The sequence below is a fragment of the Dipodomys spectabilis genome, unplaced genomic scaffold, assembly GCF_019054845.1.
Source record: "Dipodomys spectabilis isolate Male_0828 unplaced genomic scaffold, ASM1905484v1 ptg000083l, whole genome shotgun sequence".
Taxonomy (NCBI): domain Eukaryota; kingdom Metazoa; phylum Chordata; class Mammalia; order Rodentia; family Heteromyidae; genus Dipodomys; species Dipodomys spectabilis.
This window is the reverse complement of record NW_024870760.1, coordinates 3,117,278-3,141,577: the sequence shown is the minus strand read 5'-3', so window position 1 is coordinate 3,141,577 and position 24,300 is coordinate 3,117,278. Positions and strand designations below refer to the sequence as shown.

Sequence of the window (24,300 nt, the reverse complement as noted above, 5' to 3'; positions counted from 1 at the left end):
TGTGTTCTTTGTCCCAATGCCTCTGTCACAGTATGACCTCTATAATGACAGGACCATGTCCATCTTGTTCTTGTTGTGTCCCTCGCACAGGACAGAGTAGACAAAGTAGTCCCATACATACTAAATAATTAAATGTACCTACTGTTTACAAAGCTCTAGAGTGAGTGAAGGTTGGATCAATTTATCCTTCTCAGGTTTTTTTTTTTTTTTTTTTGTCGGTTGTGGGGCCTGAACCCTGGGCCTGGGCGCTGTTCCTCAGCTCTTCAGCTCAAGGCTAGCACTCTACTACTTGAGCCATAGCACCACTTCTGGCTTTTTCTGCTTATGTGGTGCTGAGGAATCAAACACAGGACCTTATGAATGCAAAGCAACCACTCTACCACTGAGCCACCTTCCTACCTCAGGTTTTTATGCCAACAAGTTTTTTCTCTTTAAATGTTTCAAGTTGCCAGGCACTGGTAGCTCATGTCTGTAATCCTAGCTGCTCAGGAGGCTGAACTCTAAGGATCACAGTTTGAAACCAGTCCAGGCAGGAAAGTCTGTGAAACTCTTTTCTCCAATAAACTACAAAAAAAGCCAGAAGTGGTACTGTGGTTCAAGTGGTAGAGTGCTAGCCCTGAGCAAAAGAAGTTCAGGGACAGCACCTAAGCCCTGAGTTCAAGCTTCAGGACCAGCACCAAAAAAAAAAAAAAATTTCAAGCATACTAAATAAATCCATGGGAACATTTATGTAATTTTGAGCCAAAACATTTAAGCTATGGAAATCAAGACATCTTTTGCTGAGAGTCTTTGAATGGGCATGAGGAAGGTCTAAAATCCAAAGGACGTGATTACTTCACAAAGTGTATATATAGAGAAAAGTAAGGAATATATACTCCTGAAGGACCCCTAGCCCCAAAAGAGTAAGAACCACTATCGAAATATAAGTGAAATGGTACTATAGAGTATATACTGCATAGTTTAAAAGAAAAATTACTACACCTTGATAAAGAATAATGGCATTAGAAGAGAAGATTTTAATAAAACTATGAGGTAAAACAATTATATTACAAGTGAGGTTATGATTTATATGTGTGAAACAGGCAAAGGCTCAGGATTGAACCTCCGTGAGAGCACCAATCAGACAGAGGAAGGGGCAAACCAGGCCTAACAGCCTGGATGGCTGGGTAGTTGCATCTGCTCCCTTAAGTTTTTGAACCTCTCTTGTTCAAGCAACTGAGGATTCAGAATGTAGGCTGTGCACACAAAGTGTTGCATGTAGTGATTAAGTACCACATGTATTCATGTTTCAAGAAATATAAATGAGCATTAACAGTGGCCAAGCAAATGGCTAAGGGAGAAGCTAGCTTTCCTTCTAACCAGATAGGAAGACACTCCTATGGCACTAGAGTGTCATAGAAAACTTGTTGGTTTTCTTTTTTGTTCTTTGTTTTTATTTTGGTTTGTTTTGTTTTTGAGAAGGCCCCACTACATAACCCAGGCTGCACTTGAACTTGCTCTGAAGCCTAGGTGATCCCACATACTACTAACTCTCTGTTCTCTCCTAGCCCTGGCAGTCACTATTCCCTGGTTTTGTTTTAAGAATCTGGCTAGTTGAGATAGCGCATAGTAGTAAATTCATGTATCATCTCTCTGTGACATTGTACTGTATAATGTCCTGAAGGTTCATCCATGTTCTACATATTACAGAATTCCTCCTTTTATAGAGCTGCTAGGTGTATATTTTGTGTTTTTTAAATTCATATGTAAGTGGGAATTTAGCTTGTTTCTACATCTTGGCTGTGATTACTGCAAGGAACACAGGGGTGCTAATATCATTTCAAGATCTTCATTTCAACTTGGAGAGTTAGATTACCAGAAGTAGACTTACTATATCTTATTTATTTATGTTTGGTTGCTTGTTTTTCTTTTGGCAGCGGTGGGGTTTGAATTCAGGGCCTTGAGCTTGCTAAGCAGATGCTCTGCCACTAGCCAGCACCTTGTGCTTTGACTGTTTTTGAGATGGGGTCTTACATATGTGCAGACCAACCTTGACATACAGTCCTCCCAATATCAGCCTCCTTAGTAGCTAGTATTACAGGTCTGAGCCACCATACTCTTGGTATTTTTAATTTCTTGTAGGACTTCCATATTGTTTTCCACAGTGGCTATATTTTGTATTCTCCTCAACAGTGTACATCCTGATACGTTCCATCTGATATATGTAAGGTAATCTCTCATTGTGCTTTTGATTTTCATTTCCCTGATGAGTAGGTTTGTTTGGGCATTTTTTTTTCATTTACTTATGATCATTCATATGTTGTCTTTGGTTAATTTTATTTTACAGTCGTCCTGAGGCTTGAACTCAGGGCCAGGCATTGTCCCTGAACTTTTTTTTGCTCAAGGCTAGCACTTGCTTTGCTTTTGGCTTTATTTTTTTTTTTTTTTTTGGTAGTTAACGAGAGATAGGTCTCACTGCTTTCCTGATCAGGCTGGCTTTGAACCACAGTCCTCAGATCTCAGCCTTCTGAGTAGCTAGGATTCCAGGTGTGAGCTACCCACTGGCACCAAGCTTGTTTTTAAGTCATTTTTTTGTTATTCTTATAGAAACTGATTTTGTACTTTACGTATTAACTAAGTCGTTATGAGTTGCATGGCTGGCATATATGTTCCCCAGAGAAGCAAGCAGCCTTTTCACTGTGTTGATAGATTTCTTTGCTGAGCAGACACTTTTTAGTTTGATCTAGTCCCATTTGACTGTTTTTGTTTTGTATTTGCTTCAACTGTACTTTTGCTGTCCTAGTCATGAGTTTATTATCAAGACCCGTGTCATGGGGCTTTACTCCTATGTTTTTTATAGGAGTTGTACAGTTTCAGATCTTACATTTAAACCATCCATCCATTTGGAGCTAGTTTTTGTGTGAGATAAGGGTTCATTTCGTTCTTTTTTTTGTTGTGGTTGGTTGTGGGGCCTGAACTCTGGTCCTAGGCTCTGTCCCTCAGCTCTTCAGTTCAAGGCTAGCTCTCTACCACTTGAGCCATAGTGCCACTTCCAGATTTTTCTGCTTATGTGGTGCTGAGGAATCGAACCCAGGGTCTCATGCATGCAAGGCAAGCACTCTACCACTGAGCCACCTTCTCAGCCCTAGTTTCGTTCTTTTACATATATATTCAATTTTCTTAACATCATTTGTTGAAGAGACCTAGTGTACTTTCTCATTGTTGTGCTCTTAACAATCTTATTAAAGATCAGTTAAATAGACTATAGATACATACATACATACTTCATGCTTCTCTGTTCTATCTGTCTGTTATTTGTCTGTATTCCAGTCCTTACTAGGATTTTGTTTTGTTTTAATTTTTTTGGGGGGGTCCGGTCATGGGGCCTGAACTCTGGGCCTGGGCACTGTCCCTCAGCTCTTCAGCTCAAGGCTAGCACTCTACCACTTGAGCCACAGCACCACTTCCGGCTTTTTCTTTTTTGCTTATGTGGTGCTGAGGAATCGAACCCAGGACCTCAGGCATGCAAGGCAAGCACTCTACCATGGAGCCACCTTCCCAGCCCTAATTTTTTTTTTGAGATTTGCACTTACATAGCTCAGACTTACCTTACTATTTTGAAGTGTGATGCCTTCATCTTTGTTTATCTTTCTCAGGACTGATTGGCTATTTGTCTTTTATGTTTCCATATGAATTTTAGGATTAGTTTTCTATTTCTATAAAAACTACCATTATAATTTTCATGGGAGTCAGGCATTAGAGGTGCATACCTATAATAATCCCAGCATTCAGGAGGCAAAAGCAGGAGGGTCTCAAGTTGAATAAGCCTGGGCTATATAGCAAGTTCTAGGTCAGTCTCCTGAACTTAGTGAAACCTTATCTCAAAAAAACTTAAAAAAATGATTTTCATGGGGATTATACTGAATTTGTATATAGCTGTCAGTTGTATGGATTATTTAACAATGTTAATTTTTCCAGTCTGTGGATATAGAATGTCTTTGCATTTGTTTGTGTCCTCCAGTTTTCTTTATACAAATAGTCCTAAGTATTGTATTCCTTTTTGGAAATGTCACAAGTGTTATTATTTGTTTTTCATATAGTTTGACTTTGTATATAAACACACAATAGATATTTCTATATTGGGTTTGGAACCTGTGACTTCACTGAATTTATTCTAAATATGTTTTTTTTTTCTTAAATAATGACCTTAGGGTTTTCTGCATAAGATGTTATCTACAACAGGAATGGTTTTACTTATTTTCCTATTTGGGTGCTTGTTTTTTCTTTAACAAAAATTTCTTTATTGACTAATCGTCTTCACTAGGACTACCAGTACTATGGTTGAATATGAAAAAGGTCATTTTTCACTGTAGAGTATAATATCTAGGGGCTTTTCATTATGCTGAGATCATTTTCCTGTAAGCTGTTTGTTGAGAGTTTTCAACATGAGAGAATGTTGAATTTTGCCCAACATACTTGCCCTGTATTTTTGAGACAATTATGAGGTTCTGTTGATATTGTATCCTTTTAAGTCATTTTTATTTGTTGAGCCATCCTCATATCCCATAGAGAAATCCCACTTGGTCCACTGCTAATGACATGCTGTGGGGACTGTATGCTGGTTTCTGTTGAGTATTCATCCTATTCATTAAGGACATTTGCCTATAGTTTTTTTTTCTTTTTTCGTCTTTAGTGTTTTTCCATCTTCAGAGTTTTAGAAAAGATTGAGAAAGATAGACATTTGCTCTCATTAGTTCTTTGAATGTTTGCTAGAATTCAGATGAGGCCATCTGACCTTAGGCTTTTCTTTGTTGAGAGCTTTTGAATTACTGAGCCATTCTCCCACACCAAGTGTTTTTCACTTACATACTCCTCCATTTTTATTTTTTGTTGTTGTTGGTGGTGGTGGTTGTGGGGCCTGAGCTCTGGGCCTGGGCACTGTCCCTCAGCTCTTCAGCTCAAGGCTAGCCCTCTACCACTTGAGGCACAACACCACTTCCAGCTTTTTCTGTTTCTGTGGTGCTGAAGAATCAAACCCAGGGCCTCATGCGTACAAGGCAAGCACTCTACCACTAAGCCACCTTCCTGGAGCCTCCATTTTTACTTTTAAAGTTATATTTAAATGCTAGCTTCCAGACCCTTATCTGGAATAAACAACAATTTTATATTGAATATATATTATTTTATTTTAACTTTCAGAGACAGTGTGTCACAATAACCAGAATTGAACTGCTGTAGAAACTGATTTTCGTATGAGAATCTTAGACTTCTAGAATTGAGTCCATATCATCCATTTAAGATGATATGGTTTATATGGATGATTTAAATGAATGATATGGACTCATCCTTAAATAGATCAGTCCTTAAATGGACATTTTTCTTCAAATTTACATTTTTTTTTACTATCAAAGTATGCTTTTGGGAATATAGGTAAGGTTGGCAGAAGTTTCCCTAACTTTTATGACAGTTCCTCTTAATGTAATGACAAGTAGATATCCGGATATGGGGGAACATCTACATGTCTAAAGAAATTTGACTAGCCACAGGCATCTACTATAAATTGACCTGAGCATTACAAGATGAGGACACTATTTCACTCCCTTTAACATTAGATGTTATAACTGCGACATCTTCTTTTTTCATTAAATAAGATTCAAAACATGAATTATAAGGACATGCTCTCCTAATGTAGAACTAAATTGTGATTTATTTCTTCATTTCCCTATTGCTGTACAGGTTAGTTCCCATTATTTTCCCCAGGGAGCCTGAAATTATTATTGGTGTGCATTCATGCTTGTTCCTGTCTCAGATCATTTTTCCTAGACATCTTAGCTGCTACAATCTTTATTTATTGTCCATTTGGTAATATATGGAGACGGGAAGCATATGAACCTGTTTGGGTGCCAGCAGCCCATACCTGTAATCTAGCTGAGATATGAAAATCGAGTTTCAAAAACTAGCCTGTGCAGAAAAGTTTGTGAGAGTCTTATCTCCAATTAACCAACAAAATATGGGACTGTGGTTTAAGTGGTAGAGCACCAGCTATGAGGATAAAAAGCTAAACAAAAGTACAGGACCCTGAGTTCAAGCCCTGGTACCAGCATGTACAGAGAGAGAGAGAGAGAACCTTATGCTTAAGAAATGACAAATCTCTTTTATATGTTATAATCAGACTTGTTTCAAAAGATATATTCATGTTCCTTGAGAAAAGCACAGTAAGAGGATACTAGAGAAGATTGAAGAGTGCTTTGAGAATATGCAATATTTGATTTGCTTTATATACCTAGACATATATTAGAGTAGTTTGAACATTGTATTTGAGTTTAAAATTACTTTTTTTTCTTTTTTTTACAGTAGGAGGCTTAAACTAAGGGCCTCACACCTGCTAGATATGTATGCCTTATCACTTGAGCCACGCCTCCAGCCTTTTTGCTGTAGATAAGGTCTGGCATTTTTGCTCAGGCTTGCCTCTGACTTCAATCTTCCAACCTTTGCCTTTGTGGAGGAAAAACATCACTGCATCACCATGTTCACCATGGAATTACATTTTTTTTTCAGAATGGAAGATAGATGATTCTTATCAACACAAAATCCCTAACTGCTTTCCTATACAAAACTAAAAAGTAAAATGCCTATCTGAAAGTTTCTTCTTAACTTATGCATTAGGCCAAAATAGTACTTTCTAACCACCAAACAGTACATATGATTGTTGCATAATTGTTGCTTTATTTGTCCCATCTAAGATGCACATTCTCTGGTGACATATGTGCTTCTAAAAACACTGACTTGTCATATTTGTGAGTCAGGCCAATATTTCATTTTCATACCATTGTTTTAAAGACATAGTGAGCTTTGGGGTTGTAAATGGGAAGATGAATTCTGCTATTACCACAGTGGCTCATGCCTGTAATCCTAGTTGCTCAAGAGGTTAAGATCTGAGGATCCCAGTTGGAAGCTACCTGGGCAGGAAAGTCCATAAGACTCCAATTAACCACCAAAAACCTGGAAATGGAGCTGTCTGAAGTGGTAACCACTAGATTTGAGCAAAAAACCAAGGGACAATGCCTTGGCACTGAGTTCAAGTCCCAGTACCATCAGAGAGAGAGAAGGAGAGGGAAAGAGAGGGAGAGAGGGGGCAAGGGAGGGAGAGGGGGAGGGAGGGAGAGAATAGTTCATTAAATTGGAGTAATAGAACCTTAGAGGTGGTCTTCCCTAGAAAAACATGAGCTGAAAAGATGGCTGCCTTATGGGACCCAGTGTTGCACCTGCAGTGGTGGCCTCCATGGCCTACAGAGGACTTGTCCTTTCCTCTTAGCAGAATCCCTAGTTGCATCTCAGGCTTCTAGAACTCAGGGAAGGCAGTACTGCACCTAGTTGACAATGGTAAGGATTTGTGAAATGAGGTGATGAGAAAATTAAGGAGAAATGATTAACATCTCAGATATCTTACCTTTTTGGTAGAAAAGAGATTTAGAAGAAAGGAGTAAAGAATGATGAAAAACATTGCTTTGGCTTCAGCATTTTGGAAAGTCTTGGGGTACTGGTAGATGTGGCTTTGAAATAGAGAGGGAAGCCAGGCGCCTGTAATCCTAACTACTCAGGAGGCTGAGATCTGAGGATTGCAGTTCACAGCCAACCCGGGCAGGAAAGTCCATGAGACTTTTTTTTTTGGGGGGGGGGTCTGGTCGTGGGGCCTGAACACTGTCCCTCAGCTTTTCAGCTCAAGGCTAGCTCTCTACCACTTGAGCCATAGCCCCACTTCCGGCTTTTTTCTTTTTGCTTATGTGGTGCTGAGGAATCGAACCCAGGGCCTCATGCATGCAAGGCAAGCGCTCTACCACTGAGCCACCTTCCCAACCCCTTTATGAGACTCTTATCTTCAATAAACCACCAGAAAACTGGAATTGGTGCTGTGGCTGAAGAGGTAGAGCGCTCACCTTGAGCTGAAGAGCTGAGGGACAGCATCCAGACCCAGAGTTCAAACCCACAACAGACAAAAAAAAAAAGAAAGAAAGGGGGAGGGTGGTAAGATGCTTTGTAGAAGAGGAAAGTGATCACTGAGTTCTTCAGATGAAGAACTGTGGTTGATGTGGCCATTTTGGCACAGCCACAAGAAGTCGAATTCGAGGTCACAGACAGATACTCTAATTTGATGTGTTAGCATGGAGTACTGGCCAGAGTTTTGGACTTTGGTGACAAAAGGTAATTCTTTCATGAATATACAAGTTCATCAAATCTTTTGTTTGTTTGTTTGTTTGTTTTTTTGGGTCCGGTCATGGGGCCTGAACTCTGGGCCTGGGCGCTGTCCCTCAGCTCTTCAGCTCAAGGCTAGCGCTCTACCACTTGAGCCACAGAGCCACTTCCGGCTTTTTTCTTTTTGCTTATGTGGTGCTGAGGAATCGAACCCAGGGCCTCTGGCATGCAAGGCATGCGCTCTACCACTGAGCCACTTTCCCAGCCCCAAGTTCATCAAATCTTTGCAATGATCTTTTTAAAGCACTATTAAGATGTAAGTCACAGCTGAGCACATTGGTGCATGTCTCTAATTCTAGCTCTTTAGGAATCTGAAGCAAGAGGATTGCAAGTTCAAGGTCAGCCTGGGCAACTAATTTAGATCCTATCTCAAAATAAAATAAATATTAAAAGGGTTAGGGTTGTAGCTTAGTACCAGACCACTTGCTTAGCAAGCACAAGGTTCTATGTTCAGTCTCTAATAGAACAAAAAGTTTACATACCCTAGAGTTTACCCATCTTCAATAGTTTTATTCTATGTAGTATTTTAAAATTATTTCAACATGAAAGAAATAGTCATTTCATTCTTAATAAAAATTGTGTTTCCATGTAATAAGCACTATTCAAACCACCCTTTTTATTAAGACAATTTTATTAGCATTCATTCATTGTACAAGGAGGATTTCATTGTGACATTTCCATATAGACAATGGACTTGGCCAACCTCACTTCCTCTCTTACTCTCCCTTACTCTTCTTCCCTTTCTTAAAACAATTTCAGCAGGTTTCATTATTCTATTTTCATAAGTGCATCTGAAGTATTTTGACCATATTCACCTTTATTCACCTTCTATCTTCCTTGCTGCTACAGTCCCCCAACAGAGCCTGTTTTACTTTCCTGTCATTCTTGAGTGTGTGTGTGTGTGTGTGTGTATTGGTAATTGTCCCACAAGCCCTGTTTTTGTATGAAGTAATTTAATCTTTATAATAACTCTGTGGGATAGGTACCATTATTCCTGTCTTGTAGATGACAGAACCACAACACAAAGAGGTTAAGTAACTTGCTGGGTCACACTGCCAGTAAATGGCAGAGCTAAGACCTGTGGACTCCCAACTCCAAGATGACACTGTACCCAACACAACTGGTTCACCAACACCTTGTTCTTCACTGAAATATCTTGTAAAAATCTTCACTCTTGAGCTGGGAATGTGCCTTAGTTCGATTCCTCAGTAACCCATAAGCAGAAAAAGCCAAAGTAGCTGGGCACTGGTAGCTCATGCCTGTAATCCTAGCTACTCAGGAGGCTGAGATCTGAGGATCACGGTTCAAAGCCAGCCTGAGCAGGAAAGTCCATGAGACTCTAATCTCCAGTAAATCACCAGAAAACGGGAAGTGGTGCTGTGGCTCAAGTAGTAGGTTGCTAACCCTAAACTGAAGAGCTGAGGGATAGCACCCAGGCCCAGAGTTCAAACCTCATGACCAACAACAACAACTAGCCAAAGTAGCACTGTGGCTCAAATGATAGAGTGCTAGCCTTGAACAAAAGAAGCTCAGGGACTGTGCCCAGGTCCCGAGTTCAAGTCCCAGGACTGACAAAAAAAAAAAAAAACAACCTTACTCTTATGCAGGGCCAAATTTTCATGGTTGTTGAAAGACATGTGTATTCTAAAGCTACCATACATTATTCCTAAAATCATGTTGTAAAACCGAAGTCATTTTTATTTGTTCTGTTTATATATAAGTGAAAAATCATGTTTTATGATGTTAAAGTGTTTGTATCTAACATGTGGCTTCTTCTTTCAAACACTATTTTTTCTTATATTCTTTTGTTTCTAGTCTTAATGATAGAACTGAAACTGGAGTCTTGTGTGATTTTAGTGTATTTCTGATTCTGTCCCTCCAGCTTCTGCCTCAGATCTAAGATGTGTCACCAAGGGGCTGCTTTTACCTTGCTCTCTTTCTTGTCTTCCTTGTATACTCCTAACAGCTAAATTATTTCCTTTCTATTTTTTTTTCTTTTTTTTTTCCAGCAATGCGGCCACTTAGCATGTCTCACAGTTTTGACTTGTCAGGTAAAAAAAAGTGCTTTCACACCTGACGTGGGTCGTGATGTGGGCTGTGTGGTTTTTGTGAATCACATTCATTGTCTGCTTGTTCTAACATGGCAGAAAAGAAAATGGAAAGGCTTTCTTCTAAGCTGTGGTCAGTAAAACAAAGATTCCCTGCCTACTTGGAACATTATTATTATTATTGAAATAATAGACCCATAGCATCCTAGGAGATGGTGGAAAACTTTAAAGACAGTGTCCACAGTGTTCTCTAAACCCTTCCATAATGAAGCAGCTAAGCCCCCCCCAAAATGACCACTAAATGAGCATTGTGTGGGGGCAGAAGCTGGTAAGCCACCACATGCTGGTGAGGAGCATGGTGGCCTTGGTCCTTTCTCCCTCTGCCCCCTACCATTTTCAGTGGAAGGCTTGCCCTGTTAGTTCAAATTTAGGGATATTACAAGCTTAAATTACTGAACTTAATCTGTAACACAGTTCCCTTTTTAAAACAGAATTGTAAATGTATCTGAGCAAACTTTCAAAGATAATCTAATTCCTATCAAATATTTTCCAAATTCAGTTTATAGATGTCAGGAGCCATTGTTCAAATTGCAAAATGAGATATAATATGACAAAATGAGATTTTTTAGCATATTTTCTTCCAGAATACTTTTAAGGCCTCTTAAGCAGGCCTTACATGAAGATTTTTAAAGAAACAGTGAGTGCTGTGTTCTTTTCTGTATTACATCTTTACTGTCTTCTAAATATGAAATTATCTCAACTCTTCTTTAAATTTTCTATTTATCATAGTAAGTCTCAAGTATAACTAATATTTAGTAATCTTCGCTTACTATTTTTGACTGACCACCAATGAAACTTTTCTATTTTCTTTATCCATTTGGCAGTTTTTATTTATTTATCAGTCCATTTGCAGTGGAATATATGTGGTTACTACTAGCCTTCAAAAGTTGGCCATATAACACATACTTCTAACTGTACAAGAGGTATAGGTAGGATTGTGGTCCAAGGCTGGCCCCTAGCAAAAGTACAAGATCCTATGAAAAATAACTAAAGCGAAAATGGATGAGAACATAACCTAAGCAATAGAGCACCTGCCTAGCAAACACGAGGCACTGAGTTCAAACTCTAGTAGTGCCAAAGGGGGAAAAAAATGGCCAAATACATCATAATAGACACTATCTCTCTGAATATCTGCTAAATGTGTTCTCTTCAGTTGAACTGTGAGGGAGAGGGAAGTTGCCTAAACACATGAATTATTGGCTTGTATGAATTAGTTATTAGGAATATGTTTATTGTGTATATATTATATAGTACAATATATAATATACATGCACACGGTTGTGCATGTTCACACATACTATGTGTAAGTTTACTCTCTATTTTCATAGGCTGTGATTGTTCTGTGTTAGAAAGACACCTCTATAGCCCTTTACACAAAAGGATAGGCTCATCCCTATAATCCTAACTACTTGGGAGATATAGGAGAATCAGTCCAAGGCTGGGCATGGTACTTTACATCCTAGCTGTATGGGAGACACAGAAAGGAGAATCACAGTTTAAGACCATCCTGGACAAAAAAGCACACCCTATCTGAAAATAACTAAAGAGGAAAGAGCTGGAGTGTGGCTCAAGTGGTAGAGCACCTGCCTAGAAATCATAAGGCTCTGAATTCAGACCCCAGTACTGCCCCAAGTACTGCCTGTGTTCACTGCTTTATCATTTGCAATAGTTTATTTTATGCCTTATTGTGCTTTGTGATTTCTAAGTGCTTCAGTCTTGATTTTTTTGCTTCTTTACATTTTTGATTATTACATTTTGACTGTTAAGTAAAATGTGCCAAACTATAAATCGGAAAGATTCATTTCTTTGACTAAATATAAAGGTTAGAATGTGTTTTCTCAGTGGGAAAATGAATAAAGAAAAAAAGTTGAAATTTGTGCACAGTCTAGATAATGACTCTGAACTTAAGTATAGAATAAGCTGTAAGGAAGTAATTCTGCTGAAGCATGTATATCTCAGGAGTATTATTTCTGAGTGAGCAGCCTAGCCATGCAGTCAACATCAATTGAGGTGAGTATCATTTGTTTCCTGCCAAATACTAAACACCTAATATGTGTTCTAATCATATTTCCTCCAACTAAAAACTGCAGTAGACATACAGGAAGTTATTTGCACATAAAGTATTTGATATCACAAGTGTGCATTTTAGATCTGATCATACAGTGTATAGTTTCTAAAGTCATATCTAAATAATTCATATCTTTTTATCTTCATGTAAGTTTCATCAGGTTATTTTCTTAGGAAATTCTGTCTTAGATGAAATATAAAATGTAGAATCTGTGTGTTTGCATTTGGTACATTGGAGTGATAGCAAGGATTTATTCATTTAAACAGCAAATACAGATAATCAAACTCCTTCAAATATATCCAACTGAGTATAACTAGGCAATGTGTGATTAAAATCTTATATCATCTAGTCTTGTGTGAGGTCACTGAAACCTGTTGTTACAAAACCTGTTTTATCCCATTCTCCTCAGACTTTGAATTGATACAGGTATGAGATTGACAGCTGTCAATTCCATAGCACAGTTAGAAAGCTATTGAGAAATGTCTTAGATCGTTTGCATTGAGACTGGAATACACTTAAAGCAGCCATTGTTGCTAACACGAATGGGAGTGGAGTGCTTGCTGGTGGCTCATACCTGTAATCCTAGCAACTAAGGAGGCTGAGATCTGAGGACTATGGTATGAAGCCAGCTAGAAAGTCTGAGACCAAAAAAGACAAAAGTGGGGCTGCAGAAGTAAGGCTGCGGCTCAAGTAGCAGAGTGCTAGCCTTGAGCAAAAGAAGCTCCAGGACAATACCCTGAGTTTAAGTCCCAGAGGGGCTGGAAAAGAAAAAAGGAGGTCTTGCTGTATAGCTTATGCTGGCCTCCAACTCATGCAGCTCCTGCCCCAGCCCTGAGTGCTAGGATTACAGTCAATGCCACCAGATCTACCATGCTTTTTTGTCAGTCCTAAATGTTATCAGCACTATTAAAAATTTTTAATTTGCACTAAATGTCTTTTTAAATATTCTTAAGATATATGATCTATAAAGTTGAAGATCTGATATAATAGCTATAGTTTTTGCAAGATATTAAATTTGTAGCAACTTTTCAGTTTCTCTGTGCACTGCCAATGGTGTGAAGATGGCAAACCTTAAGATGAAATGGTGGTTCTAGCCTTGGAAAGCTGAGTGTATTCTCTCTACTAAGCGTCCGCTTGAGTGATTGCCACCGGGCAGTGGCAGGATTTCTGTTGAGATATTAGGGGCTAAGAAGGGAAGGTGTCCTCTCTCTTGGAAAATAAATACTACAGTGAGAACAATTGTATAGGAAGTACATAGAGCAAGGCAGGCTGTAGAATAAAAAGTTGAAGATAGATATTTTAAGACCATACTTAGGCATTAGTCTTTTTCTTAAGTAGGAATTCATCAGTTAACACAGTCATTTTCTGGAAAAGTTTTTGAATACTTTCCTGAGATACTTTTCTTCCAACGTCTCCTCTTAAAAGAGTTATTTAGTCATTTTAACCCTTGAAATTTATATACAACTTTTCTGCCTTTGCTATTTTTCCCTTTGTAAAATGCCCTGTCAACTTTTTTTTTTTTGCTATTTAATACTTGAAAAGATAAGAACAAAATAAATGCATATGATGCCAAGTTCTCAATGAAAACTTCCACCTAGCGGGATGTGGTGTCACAGACTATGCCACTAGTCACAGTGAATCCCAGCACTCAGAACACTGAGGTGGGAGGAGCAGGAGTTTGATGCCAGCCTAGGATGCACAGTTAATTCCAAACCAGCCTGCGATACATAGAGAGACCTTGTTTCTAAATAAATAAAAATCTTTTAAAAGATTTCTAAAACAATAAATGGGAAGAAGACAGCTATCTTCTCCTTTTTCTTTCTCTGTCCTCTTACCCCTTTCCCTGCTTCTATCCTTCCTTTCTGGCTTAGTTAACCCCTTTCTTCAATGCTCTTTCTTCGGGGCATGTTTTCTGGCTTTCTTCATATCTGAAGTGAAGCAGAAATTGTGAATATTAAATTTTATATAATATATATAATTGTAACAAGAAATGATGCCTATGTTTCTTCTCAATAATGTCTACAAAAGCTATGCTGCAGAACAGACTTAATGCTCAATGCATCCTTGGAACTCTTACATGGAAGTATATAATATCACTTGTTGAGGAAGTCTACTATAAATAGAAATCCATTCAGTTCTGATGCTTGTGAAGAAACCATAACCACATCTTCACTTTCATGCTCAGCATGCCCTTTACCTCAGCCACAAATAGCAGGAACTGTCTATCATGCTGGACTGTGCATTGAATTATATAGTGGTTACTCTTTTCACTTTGAAATAATTCTTATTTTGTACTTAGTTATTAACTTAAGGAAAATTAGTTCCACTTGCGTGGGAGGCCTTTGGCATCAGAAATGGCAAGGATTAGTTATGATCGTGATCATCATCAACCATCAGCTGTGGCCTACAGCACTATCTGAGTCAGCCAAAGCCTTGTTTTACTCATAGGTAGAGATAAAAGGCAATACTGGGGGCTGGGACATGGCTCCAACTATAGAGCATTTTTCTAACATTCATGGGTTTAATCTGTGCTTCAAAAAAAAAATCAATGTGTATGCATTGTCTACACTAGACATATTATTTTACCTGCATTTACTAACACATTTAATTCTTACAAGCTCCTTTTTGTGATTAATTGGGAATGATAGTCTTATAGACTTTCCTTCCTAGGCTGGCTTTGAACTTTGGTCCTCATATCTTAGCCTCCTGAGTAGAATTACAGCCATGAGCCACTGGCACCCAGCTAGGTATTTTGATTTTTAGGCCAAAATATTTTCAGATCTTAGGCCTGATAATATTCTGTGTGTTGGATCTTTTTACCCACCCCTGGCCCTTAGGGCTGTAAGGTAGAGCTAGTTTTTTTTGTTTGTTTTTGTTTTTGGTCCGGTCGTGGGGCCTGAACTCTGGGCCTGGGCACTGTCCGTCAGCTCTTCAGCTCAAAGCTAGCTACTTTACCACTTGAGCCACAGCACCATTTCCAGCTTTTTTTTCCTGCTTATGTGGTGCTGAGGAATCGAACCCAGGGCCTCATGCATGTAAGGCAAGCGCTGTACCACTGAGCCACCTTCCCAGCCCCAAGGTAGAGCTAGTTCTGAGCCCTGTTCTTTCACTTGCAAATAGCAATTCAGTCAGTCATCTATAGGAGTTCTCCCAACTCTGAATCTAAACTGAATATAACTTGAATATGTAATTATTCATGTTAAAGTTTCCTTCAGTTGACTCTGACAGTTTATTTCTTTAAAAAACAAAGTCTCATGTGCACAGACAAGGCCATTGTCTCAAGCATCTTGGGGGGAGGCTGTGGGGGGTGGGAGACATGAAAGTATGCTGTCACATAGTATGTCCTTTGAACAGTTACCCTTGCTGGCCTAAGGAAAGGTAAGCTTTTGCTTTTCCCTTACCAGATGTCAATGCCTCAGAATCTCCAAAGAATGTGGGAGAATCATCTATAGTGAATGGAGCCTTATCATCACAGACAAAAGAAAATGGGCTCAGTGCCACCCAGCAGGCACCTGTGCAGCGAAAGAAGCTCCTCAAAGCCCCCACCCTGGCGGAGCTTGACAGCTCGGACTCTGAGGTGAGGCTCTGACTCAAGTTCTCAGCCAGTACCCACAGCTGCTGCTTCGTCTCTTCCCATGTTTTAACCTTCAAGACCACAATTAACTTGAGATTAACTTGCACGATAGAAAGTCAAGCAATATATTACTACTTTTAGTATCAACCTGTATGGTAGATAGTTTATAGAATACAACAGAGAATTGATCCCTCCTATCTTTTACCTGATACAGGGGTTGACTTGGTAATCTTCACGTCTCCTCTGGAAATTGGCAGCTCTTCCCCAGAAATGTAAAATTGGAAAAGGCACTGAGGAATCCTGCCTTCCTAATTTTCTAGAAGGGTATTCTTCTTCCACTTTCAGCCCATTCCTTCATTTATTTTGGTTTTGGGGAGTGAGTAACTAAGATTGGTTTACTTCTGGTTATGTTTGCTATCTAATAATGGCAGCAAATATGGCTGTTAGATATGTCCCATATCACATTATGCAGACTAACATTCATGTTTTTAATAATTTTTATTCCCTCTGTCCTAACATATTTGTGTGTGTGTGTGTGAATGACTGTCCTGGGTCTTGAACTCAGGGTCCAGGCACTGACCCTGAGCTTTTTTGTTCAAGGCTAGAGGTCTACAACTTGAGCACAGCTCCACTTCCAGCTTTTTGGTGGTTAATCAGAGATAAGATCTCACGGACTTTTCTGCCTGGGCTGACTTTGAACCACAGAACTCAGATTTCAGCCCCCTGGGAGTTGCTAGGTTTATAGGCTTGAGCCACTGGCGCCCAACTTTAACATATTTTTTTATCCTCTTCCTATTTGTTCTCTTCATCAGTTTTTTTCCAGTCAAATATTTACTGAATGTTTTCAACAAGAATTAAAGAAGTAAAGGCAGAAATATTAATCTTTTGCCCTCTAGTTGTTTATAATTTAGGAAATAAAATCCATATATCTCAGAATTATTAGAAGTGTTTAGTGAGCACTATATTAGGGTATGTGACTAAACACTGCAGAAGTTCAGGGACTTCAGCATCCAGAGGGGCTGGAGAAGCCTCAGTTTGAGAATTTGGGGTATGTGGAAGTAGAGATGTAGCTCAAGAGGTAGAGTGCCAGCCTAGAGTGAACAAACCAAGTGCGAGCACAAGCCCTGAATTTCAGTCCCAGTACTGGCTCACAGACCAACCAAAAAAATGTATTTGAGAAATTGGGGTGGAGGCATCAGACAGGCAGAGGGGGATCACATCATTCGCTCTGCTAGCCAGGTTTGTCCTGCAGTGAATCTTCCCCACAGTATCAGATTCCACAGTATCCGGTGGCTCTGCTGATTGACCAAGTGAATTCCCAAGTAAGACTGCACAGTCAACACTCAGGGCTACAGAAACCAAATAAAGGGATATTGTGAAGAAGTCTGACCCTTCTTTTTTTCCTTCTCTCAATTTTTATCACCAACTTCCTCATTTCTCCTCCTTCCCTCCCAGTTATGGAGAGGCTTCTAGATCATTTTTGTAAGCAGTAAAACTTTTTCTTAAAGCAGACTTACACAGAAGTAGCATCCATCAGCAAGAAACAGAACTGGGCATCAGAGCCCTGACCACACACCACCACTACCGCTTCCCCATCTGCTAGGGCCTGGTAGAGCCTTGTACAATTCATTTTCCATCCTAAGAGGAAGTGTTCCACTAGGAAGTGGCAGCACTTAGCTGACACTGAGCTTTTTACCAGTGAGTCCCCTGTCTCTGATGCACCTTGCACAGGCCTCTTTGCTCACCCTCTGTGCTGCAGCCTTTGAAATGGCAGAAGGCCAAGCCAGAACCTCCCCTGGGGGAGGAAGCAGCAGCACTACAGCCCAGTCACTCCATTCCCTTCTCACATTAGGGCTAACAGGCAGGAGTGAATTTCTCCCTCATCAGACAGTCATCCAAGTGAGATGGTTTTTCTTAACGTCTCAGGAAATGTCTTCTAGCCACCACCAGACTCCTGTTGCACAAATCTCTACATGCATGATCTCATGTGTCTCATTAAATCTTTTAATGTTTTGTTTTTTTGTGCTAGTACTGGGACTTGAACTCAAGGTCTGGATGCTGTCCTTTAGATTTTTCCAATCAAGGCTAATAATGCTCTACCACTTGAGCTATAACTCCACTTCTGGCTTGTTGGTTTGTTTTGGTCAGTCGTGGGGCTTGAACTCTGGGCCTGGGCACTGTTCCTGAGCTCTTCAGCTCAAGGCAAGTGCTCTACCACTTGAGCTACATTGCCACTTCTGGTTGGAAATAAGAGCTTCATGGACTTTCCTGCCCAGCCTGGCTTTGAACTGTGATCCTCAGATTTCAGCCTCCTGAGTAGCTACAGGCGTGAGCCACCAGTGCCCAGTTTAGCTAACCATATTTTATTCGTTCAGTCCTTTCTTTTGGAACAGTTTGTTTCCAGTTTTCTGCCATTATAAATAGCAATACTGTTGTGGCACTCTTTTGTTAAATTTTTACAGACATTTGGTTCTCAGAATATTTCTAGAATTCCACTTGCTAAATGAAAGACTGCATTTTTTTTTATAGCTTTCGGTACATAGATACTGTGAAGTTTCTTAAAGGGAACTATAATAGTTGTTTTTTACAGTGCTAACTCTGAGCTAGACTTTACATATCAATTTCACTTTGCTAAAACATTAGAAAGTGGCTGTGGTCCTTATATAAAGAATAAGAGCCAGGTGCAGGTGGCTCACACCTGTAATTGAGCTACCTGGAGGCCAAATCCATAGGGTCTTAGCTTGAGACCAGTCTCGGCAGAAAAGTTCAATAGACTCCATCTCCAAAAATAACCAGCAAAAAGCAGCTAGAGGCATGGCTCAAAGATAGAATGCTAGCTTAGCAAGGACAAGGCACTGAGTTCAAATCACAGTATTCTCTCCTCCTCCCAAAGAAAAGGGAACAAATAAGGCCATTGTGGATTTTTTCCCCAAATCATACGATATTTCATTTTTACTTAAAAAAATAAGGGAACAGAAATAGTTGTAAATGATAGCATTTGTGACAGTCATATTGGAAACCCACATCTAACTCCAAAGTTATTTGTCCATAAACTTGGCAATATTTCAAGCAGCACTGGGTAAGAATTCCTGAATTAAAAAAAAATTAACTGAAAGGAGCCTAGAAATTTTGTCCACCATACTCATTTTCAGTGAGAAAACTAAGCCCCTAGAAAGGTAGAGACCAAGTTAGAAAAACCATCCACGATTTCACTAGACCTCCTATACTGGGTCTTTTGTCAGTTCCTAGAAATGTAGCTTCATAGTTTCTGGCTTATCTTCAGTCACTTTTCTTAGCTTATCTCAAGCAACTATATATATATACACACATACACACACACACACACACACACACACACACACACACACATAGTAAAAATACTGTATAGAGGGGTTACAGTTACATCAGTAGGGTAATGAGTACATTTCCTATCAAGCATTGTTACCTCCTCCTTTGTTTTACTCCTACCATCACTTCCCTTCGGTGTCCTGCATCTTATATATGCGTTTTTTATAATTTAGGGAGGAGAAGGGATATAACAAAATGCTGAAATAAGGATACAGGTTGATCCATTGTAACAGTGAGATGTACAAGACACTGTTGAAAATGAACTTTACAATTTCGGGGGCAGGGGAGAGGGAGGAGTTGGGGAAATAACTCTTTTTAAATAAAAGATTAGTTTTGGTTGTTGTGATACCCAGGCCTCTGGTAACAAAGGTAAGCAAAGGAGCTGGGTCTGAGACTTTCTTGGGCTTCTTTTTAGGAAAATAAGTGAGTTAGATTAAGTAACAGTGTCACCTGGGAGCAAAGGCAAGCTACAGGCAGCTCTCCTTCAGCCACAATTCTGAACTCAAAAAGCCTGATCTCATGAGTGATGGAACCATTCCTGCAATCAGCCAGCACAAGCAAGCAGATTTTAGAAACCAGGCTGAAGAAGAGACAATGAACCCCAGCCAGGAAAAAGTGGTCAGTAAGACAACAAGAATATAAAGACGCAAGTATACAATAAACCTGAGAGGGCACAGCTGGAATGCGAAGATCCCTGTGAGCACAAGTGCTTTCTGGCTCCATGCATCAGACTCTGAGCCTGACACCTTCTCATTTTCCACTTTTCCTTGGTATTTCAGTTGGTTAACATAGAACTATTGAAATTTTGTTTCCTTATTTAAAAATTCATTCTGACAGATTCAGAGAGCCATTTTTTTTTTTGCTTTCTTACAGAAGTAAATATGATAGCATTTTAAAAACAAGTTTTATTTTACAATCTAGTTCCATCTATGAATAAAGAAAAATCATGTGTTTCTCCCTTATCAGTAGCAGAGATAACCACGTGTAAATTAGACTTTGCTGAAGAATCTGGGAGGCAACCAGGTGCCGGCCCTGTTTCAGACAGCAGCAGCCACCTCATCAGATGATTATTAGGGGTGCTAGGAAAGACTCCTTTGTCTTCCTGAAAGAGAGTCTTGGCCCTTGGCTTATATTTCTTTTACCTTCTGACTTTCTATAAACAAAAGATTACTGTAATCACTTCTAAGATTTTTTTTGCAATTTTTATGGCCAACATCATATATGGGATAAAAGCTTTGTTAAATGCTTTATTGTGCTCCATGGTAAGTCCCAAAAGTGTAGCAATCGCTGTGGTTAAAATCTTCTTGTGTGTGTGTGTGTGTGTGTGTGTGTGTGCGCGCACACACGTGTGTCTGTATGCACGCACACACGCGTCAGTCCTAAGACTTGAACTCAGAGCCTGGGTGCTCTTCCTGAGCTTTTTTGCTCATGGCTAGCACTTTACCACGTGAGCCACAGCTCCACTTCTGGCTTTTTGGGGTGCTTAATTGGAGATAAGAGTCTCACAGACTTTCTTGCCTGTGCTGGCTTTAAACCGCAATCCTCAGATCTCAGTTTCCTGAATAGCTAGCTTTTTTATTTTTTTAAACTATGTGGTTTTGACTTGATCTTTTATATTGCAACTTTCTTGAGACTAATGATTTCAGTAATAGGTTAATTTAGGAGAGCCTAATTTTTAGTGATTGACTAATTCTTAAGACAACTTGGCTAAAAATATCAGAGAATTTTCACTATCTCCCATAGTCATGGATTAGCATATTTACTTAATTTTCTTCCTTCTATATTTAGAATTATTTAGTATTTTAGAAGTTTTATAGTGGCATGAACTTAAGTTTTCTTTTAGGTAATGTGTATCTCCTGTCACGAAGTAAGGCATTTAATGTGAAAATATTGTATCTCATTCAAACTTGGTAAAAAACTAGTATTCTCACTAGTATTAGAACCTTCCATTTTGCTTGGCATAGTGTAGACATGTTCATAGACTCACTGCCATTTCTGTAATGTTTACGTTTATCTATTCACTAATATTTTTACAGATAATGACACTGCTAACCAGATAATAGGTTTGGTTGTTAAGCATTTTGAATGCATTGTTTTCATTAATTCTTACAAACAACGAAACTCAGAAACCTGCTCATTGTCTGCTCACTCTACTGGGGCAAAGCTAGGACACAAATTCAGGCCTAATTTTAGATCCCTTGTAGTTCATTTTATTCTTGCCTTGAACCTTTGACATTATAATTTGTTGACTGTTCGATAGTAAAGGCGGTTGAATAATAGCATGGAAACACTAAAGTGAGGAAATCTCTCCTTCCTCAGGAAGAAACTCTGCATAAGTCAACCAGCAGCAGCAGTGTGTCTCCCTCTATTCTTGAGGACCCAGTACTAGAGGCCGTGTGCACCAGGAAGAGTGAGTATTGTGGTCCACAGCAAGCCAGAGCCCATACCTTACAAAATGCTCTTTGCCTACAAGATCTCCTGGTTCTCCTTTTGTCATTCGGGGTATAAAAAACTAACTCTGCTACAGGCATGGCTTACACAATGAAGCACTCACTTATTAGCAAGCTCCAAGTCTTGAGGACAAACTCAGTACCACGACAACTCAGTTATTTTCCTAGGCTGCATTCACAGCCTTAGGTTTTCTTAACTTGCAATAGATCAGATACACTCACGTTTGTGGATAACATATATAGATAATATAAAAATATGTCAACAGTGTATGCATGTGTTGTATTTATTACCTCCTTGTCTGAATTCAAGCTTAGAAGCCTAAGTAATTATATTCCAATCACCTGTCCCACCACACACACAACCATGCCCACGTAGATATAACTACTAAAAATCTGTATAACTCTTATGAAATGGTAGACTCTGAACACACATACCTAAAATTAAAGAATTTCTAAAGGCTTTTAGTAATCCTTTTCATTTATGAAATTATTAGATAGGATTGAGCATGAATTGTATATTAAGATATTCTTAGAATGTTGACTTAGTTGCTCATACACCAGAGAATTTAATGGTTAAAATTCTTTACATAGCATTTCAGTTACTTAAACAGATTATATCAAGAACAGTAACAGTTGGCTTGGGTTATTATCTATAATTAGTGTTTAGCCAGCCAGTTAAATATTATAGAGACCCAATTAAATAATGTAATGGATCTTTCAGGTTCTAGAAACTTCTCTCTCTCTCTCTCTCTCTCTCTCTCTCTCTCTCTCTCTCTCTCTCTCTCTCCCTTGTTCTCCCCCTCACCCCACTATTTTTTGGCTATGCTGGTGTTTGAACTCAGGGACTTGCACTTGCTAGGCCAATGCTCTACTGCTGAGCTACACTGCTAGCTCTTTGTCTTTTCTTGACTGTGCAATTTATGTCCTTTGTCTTCCTTTAGTGGTTTCTCTTGGTGGGATAATCCAAATATATGGATCCCACTTAACCTTAACTCTGACTTTCCTCCGGACTACTTCTAAGCAGTCAATGTTGAGTAGGAGGGAATACTGAATCAAACAGTGGCAGTATGTTTTATGTCTAATGTCTCCTTATGCTTTCAAAAGGGGAAATGCAGAACTATTCTCCTTTAAAACATCACAAGTGTGCATACTTTGGCAGCACATATACTAAAATTGGAGCAATACAGAGTTTATCATGGCCCTTACTCAAGGATGACACACAAATTCATGAAATGTTCCATGTTTTTAGGAGACTGAAATCTCCCCATATGTGTGAATCCCTGTGGAAAAACAATCACCAAGTTCAGGTCTTCCTCAAAAATCAAGTCCACTAAAAAAGGACTTAGGTGCTAGTGAAAAGACAGAAAATCAAAGCAGTGTATTCTGTAAAATGATGACAGGATTAGTCAATGAAATAAAAGAGACAATGTTTGAATACCTGAATGAATAGAAAGATCATATGAACAAACAACTAGAGAGCAAACAGATGAATGAAATAAATAAGGCAATTCAACATATAAAAGGGGAGTTCAATAAAGACATAGAAATCTTGAGGGGGGGCTGGGAAGGTGGCTCAGTGGTGGAGCACTTACCTTACATGCATGAGGCCCTGGGTTCAATTCCCCAGCACCACATAAGCAAAAAGAAAAAAGCTGGAAGTGGCACTGTGGCTCAAGTGGTAGAGCGCTCGCCTTGAGCTGAAGAGCTGAGGGACAGCGCCCAGGCCCAGAGTTCAGGCCCCACGACCAGACCCAAAAAAAAAAAGAAAGAAAGAAATCTTGAGGGGGGGAAATCAAATTAAAATCCTGGAAGTGAAGACTTCAATCACCAAAATCATTTTTTTTTTTTGACACAGTAATTCCACTTAGGTATTTTCTGGCTTTTTTATTTTTCTTGTGGGAGACTGGAACGCAAATTGGTTATCTGACACTTTATGCTCATTGGCAGGTATCCTACCATCTGATCAATGACTAACCCCTCAACTTAGGTATTTTCCCAAGAAAACTGAAGAGCTAAGTTTACAAAAGAACAGGAAGTTAAATGTACCTGCTTGATTCATAGTTGCTCCAGATGGGGAATATACAAATATCCTTTATTGGTGAAGAAATAGACTGCTTTCATCCATACAATGGAATGCTACTTGACAATAAGAAAAGTAAAATATTGATACATGCAACAACATGGGTAAAACTCCATTGTGTTACATAGAATATGCCACACTCAAAAGGCTACATGGTGTGATCCTGCAAGTAGGGCCTGAGGCTACAGGGACAGGAAATAATTCTGGAAAGGGATGGAAATGTTCTATATTTTGATTGTGGTGGTGGCTACAAAACTATGTTTTTATCAAAATCTATAGAACTATACACTAAAAATGGTGAATTCTAGGTCATTCTCATTTTAGAGATGACTTGCTTTCTGTATATTGAAAATGTATTTTTTCCTAAGAAACTTTCCTATCATTTTAATAAAAAGATGAGATCTAAGAATGCTGGGGGAGGGGAGAGAAATAAATTTTAT

At 39.1% G+C, this 24,300-nt stretch overlaps 1 protein-coding gene and 1 non-coding gene across 3 annotated transcripts in view; both read left to right on the top strand.

The window, feature by feature from the left end:
* Spire1 (spire type actin nucleation factor 1) overlaps window positions 1-24,300 on the top strand; it is a 158,448-nt gene that overhangs the window by 118,612 nt on the left and 15,536 nt on the right. For both annotated transcript variants that reach the window (XM_042683667.1, XM_042683666.1), the window contains exons 9-10: window positions 15,813-15,985; window positions 21,650-21,740. In XM_042683667.1, the coding sequence (XP_042539601.1) occupies window positions 15,813-15,985; window positions 21,650-21,740 (264 nt within the window). The remainder of the gene's footprint in view (window positions 1-15,812; window positions 15,986-21,649; window positions 21,741-24,300) is intronic.
* LOC122110997 lies at window positions 22,924-23,027 on the top strand. Its single transcript, XR_006147957.1, has one exon. It is a non-coding gene; the product is annotated as a U6 spliceosomal RNA (small nuclear RNA).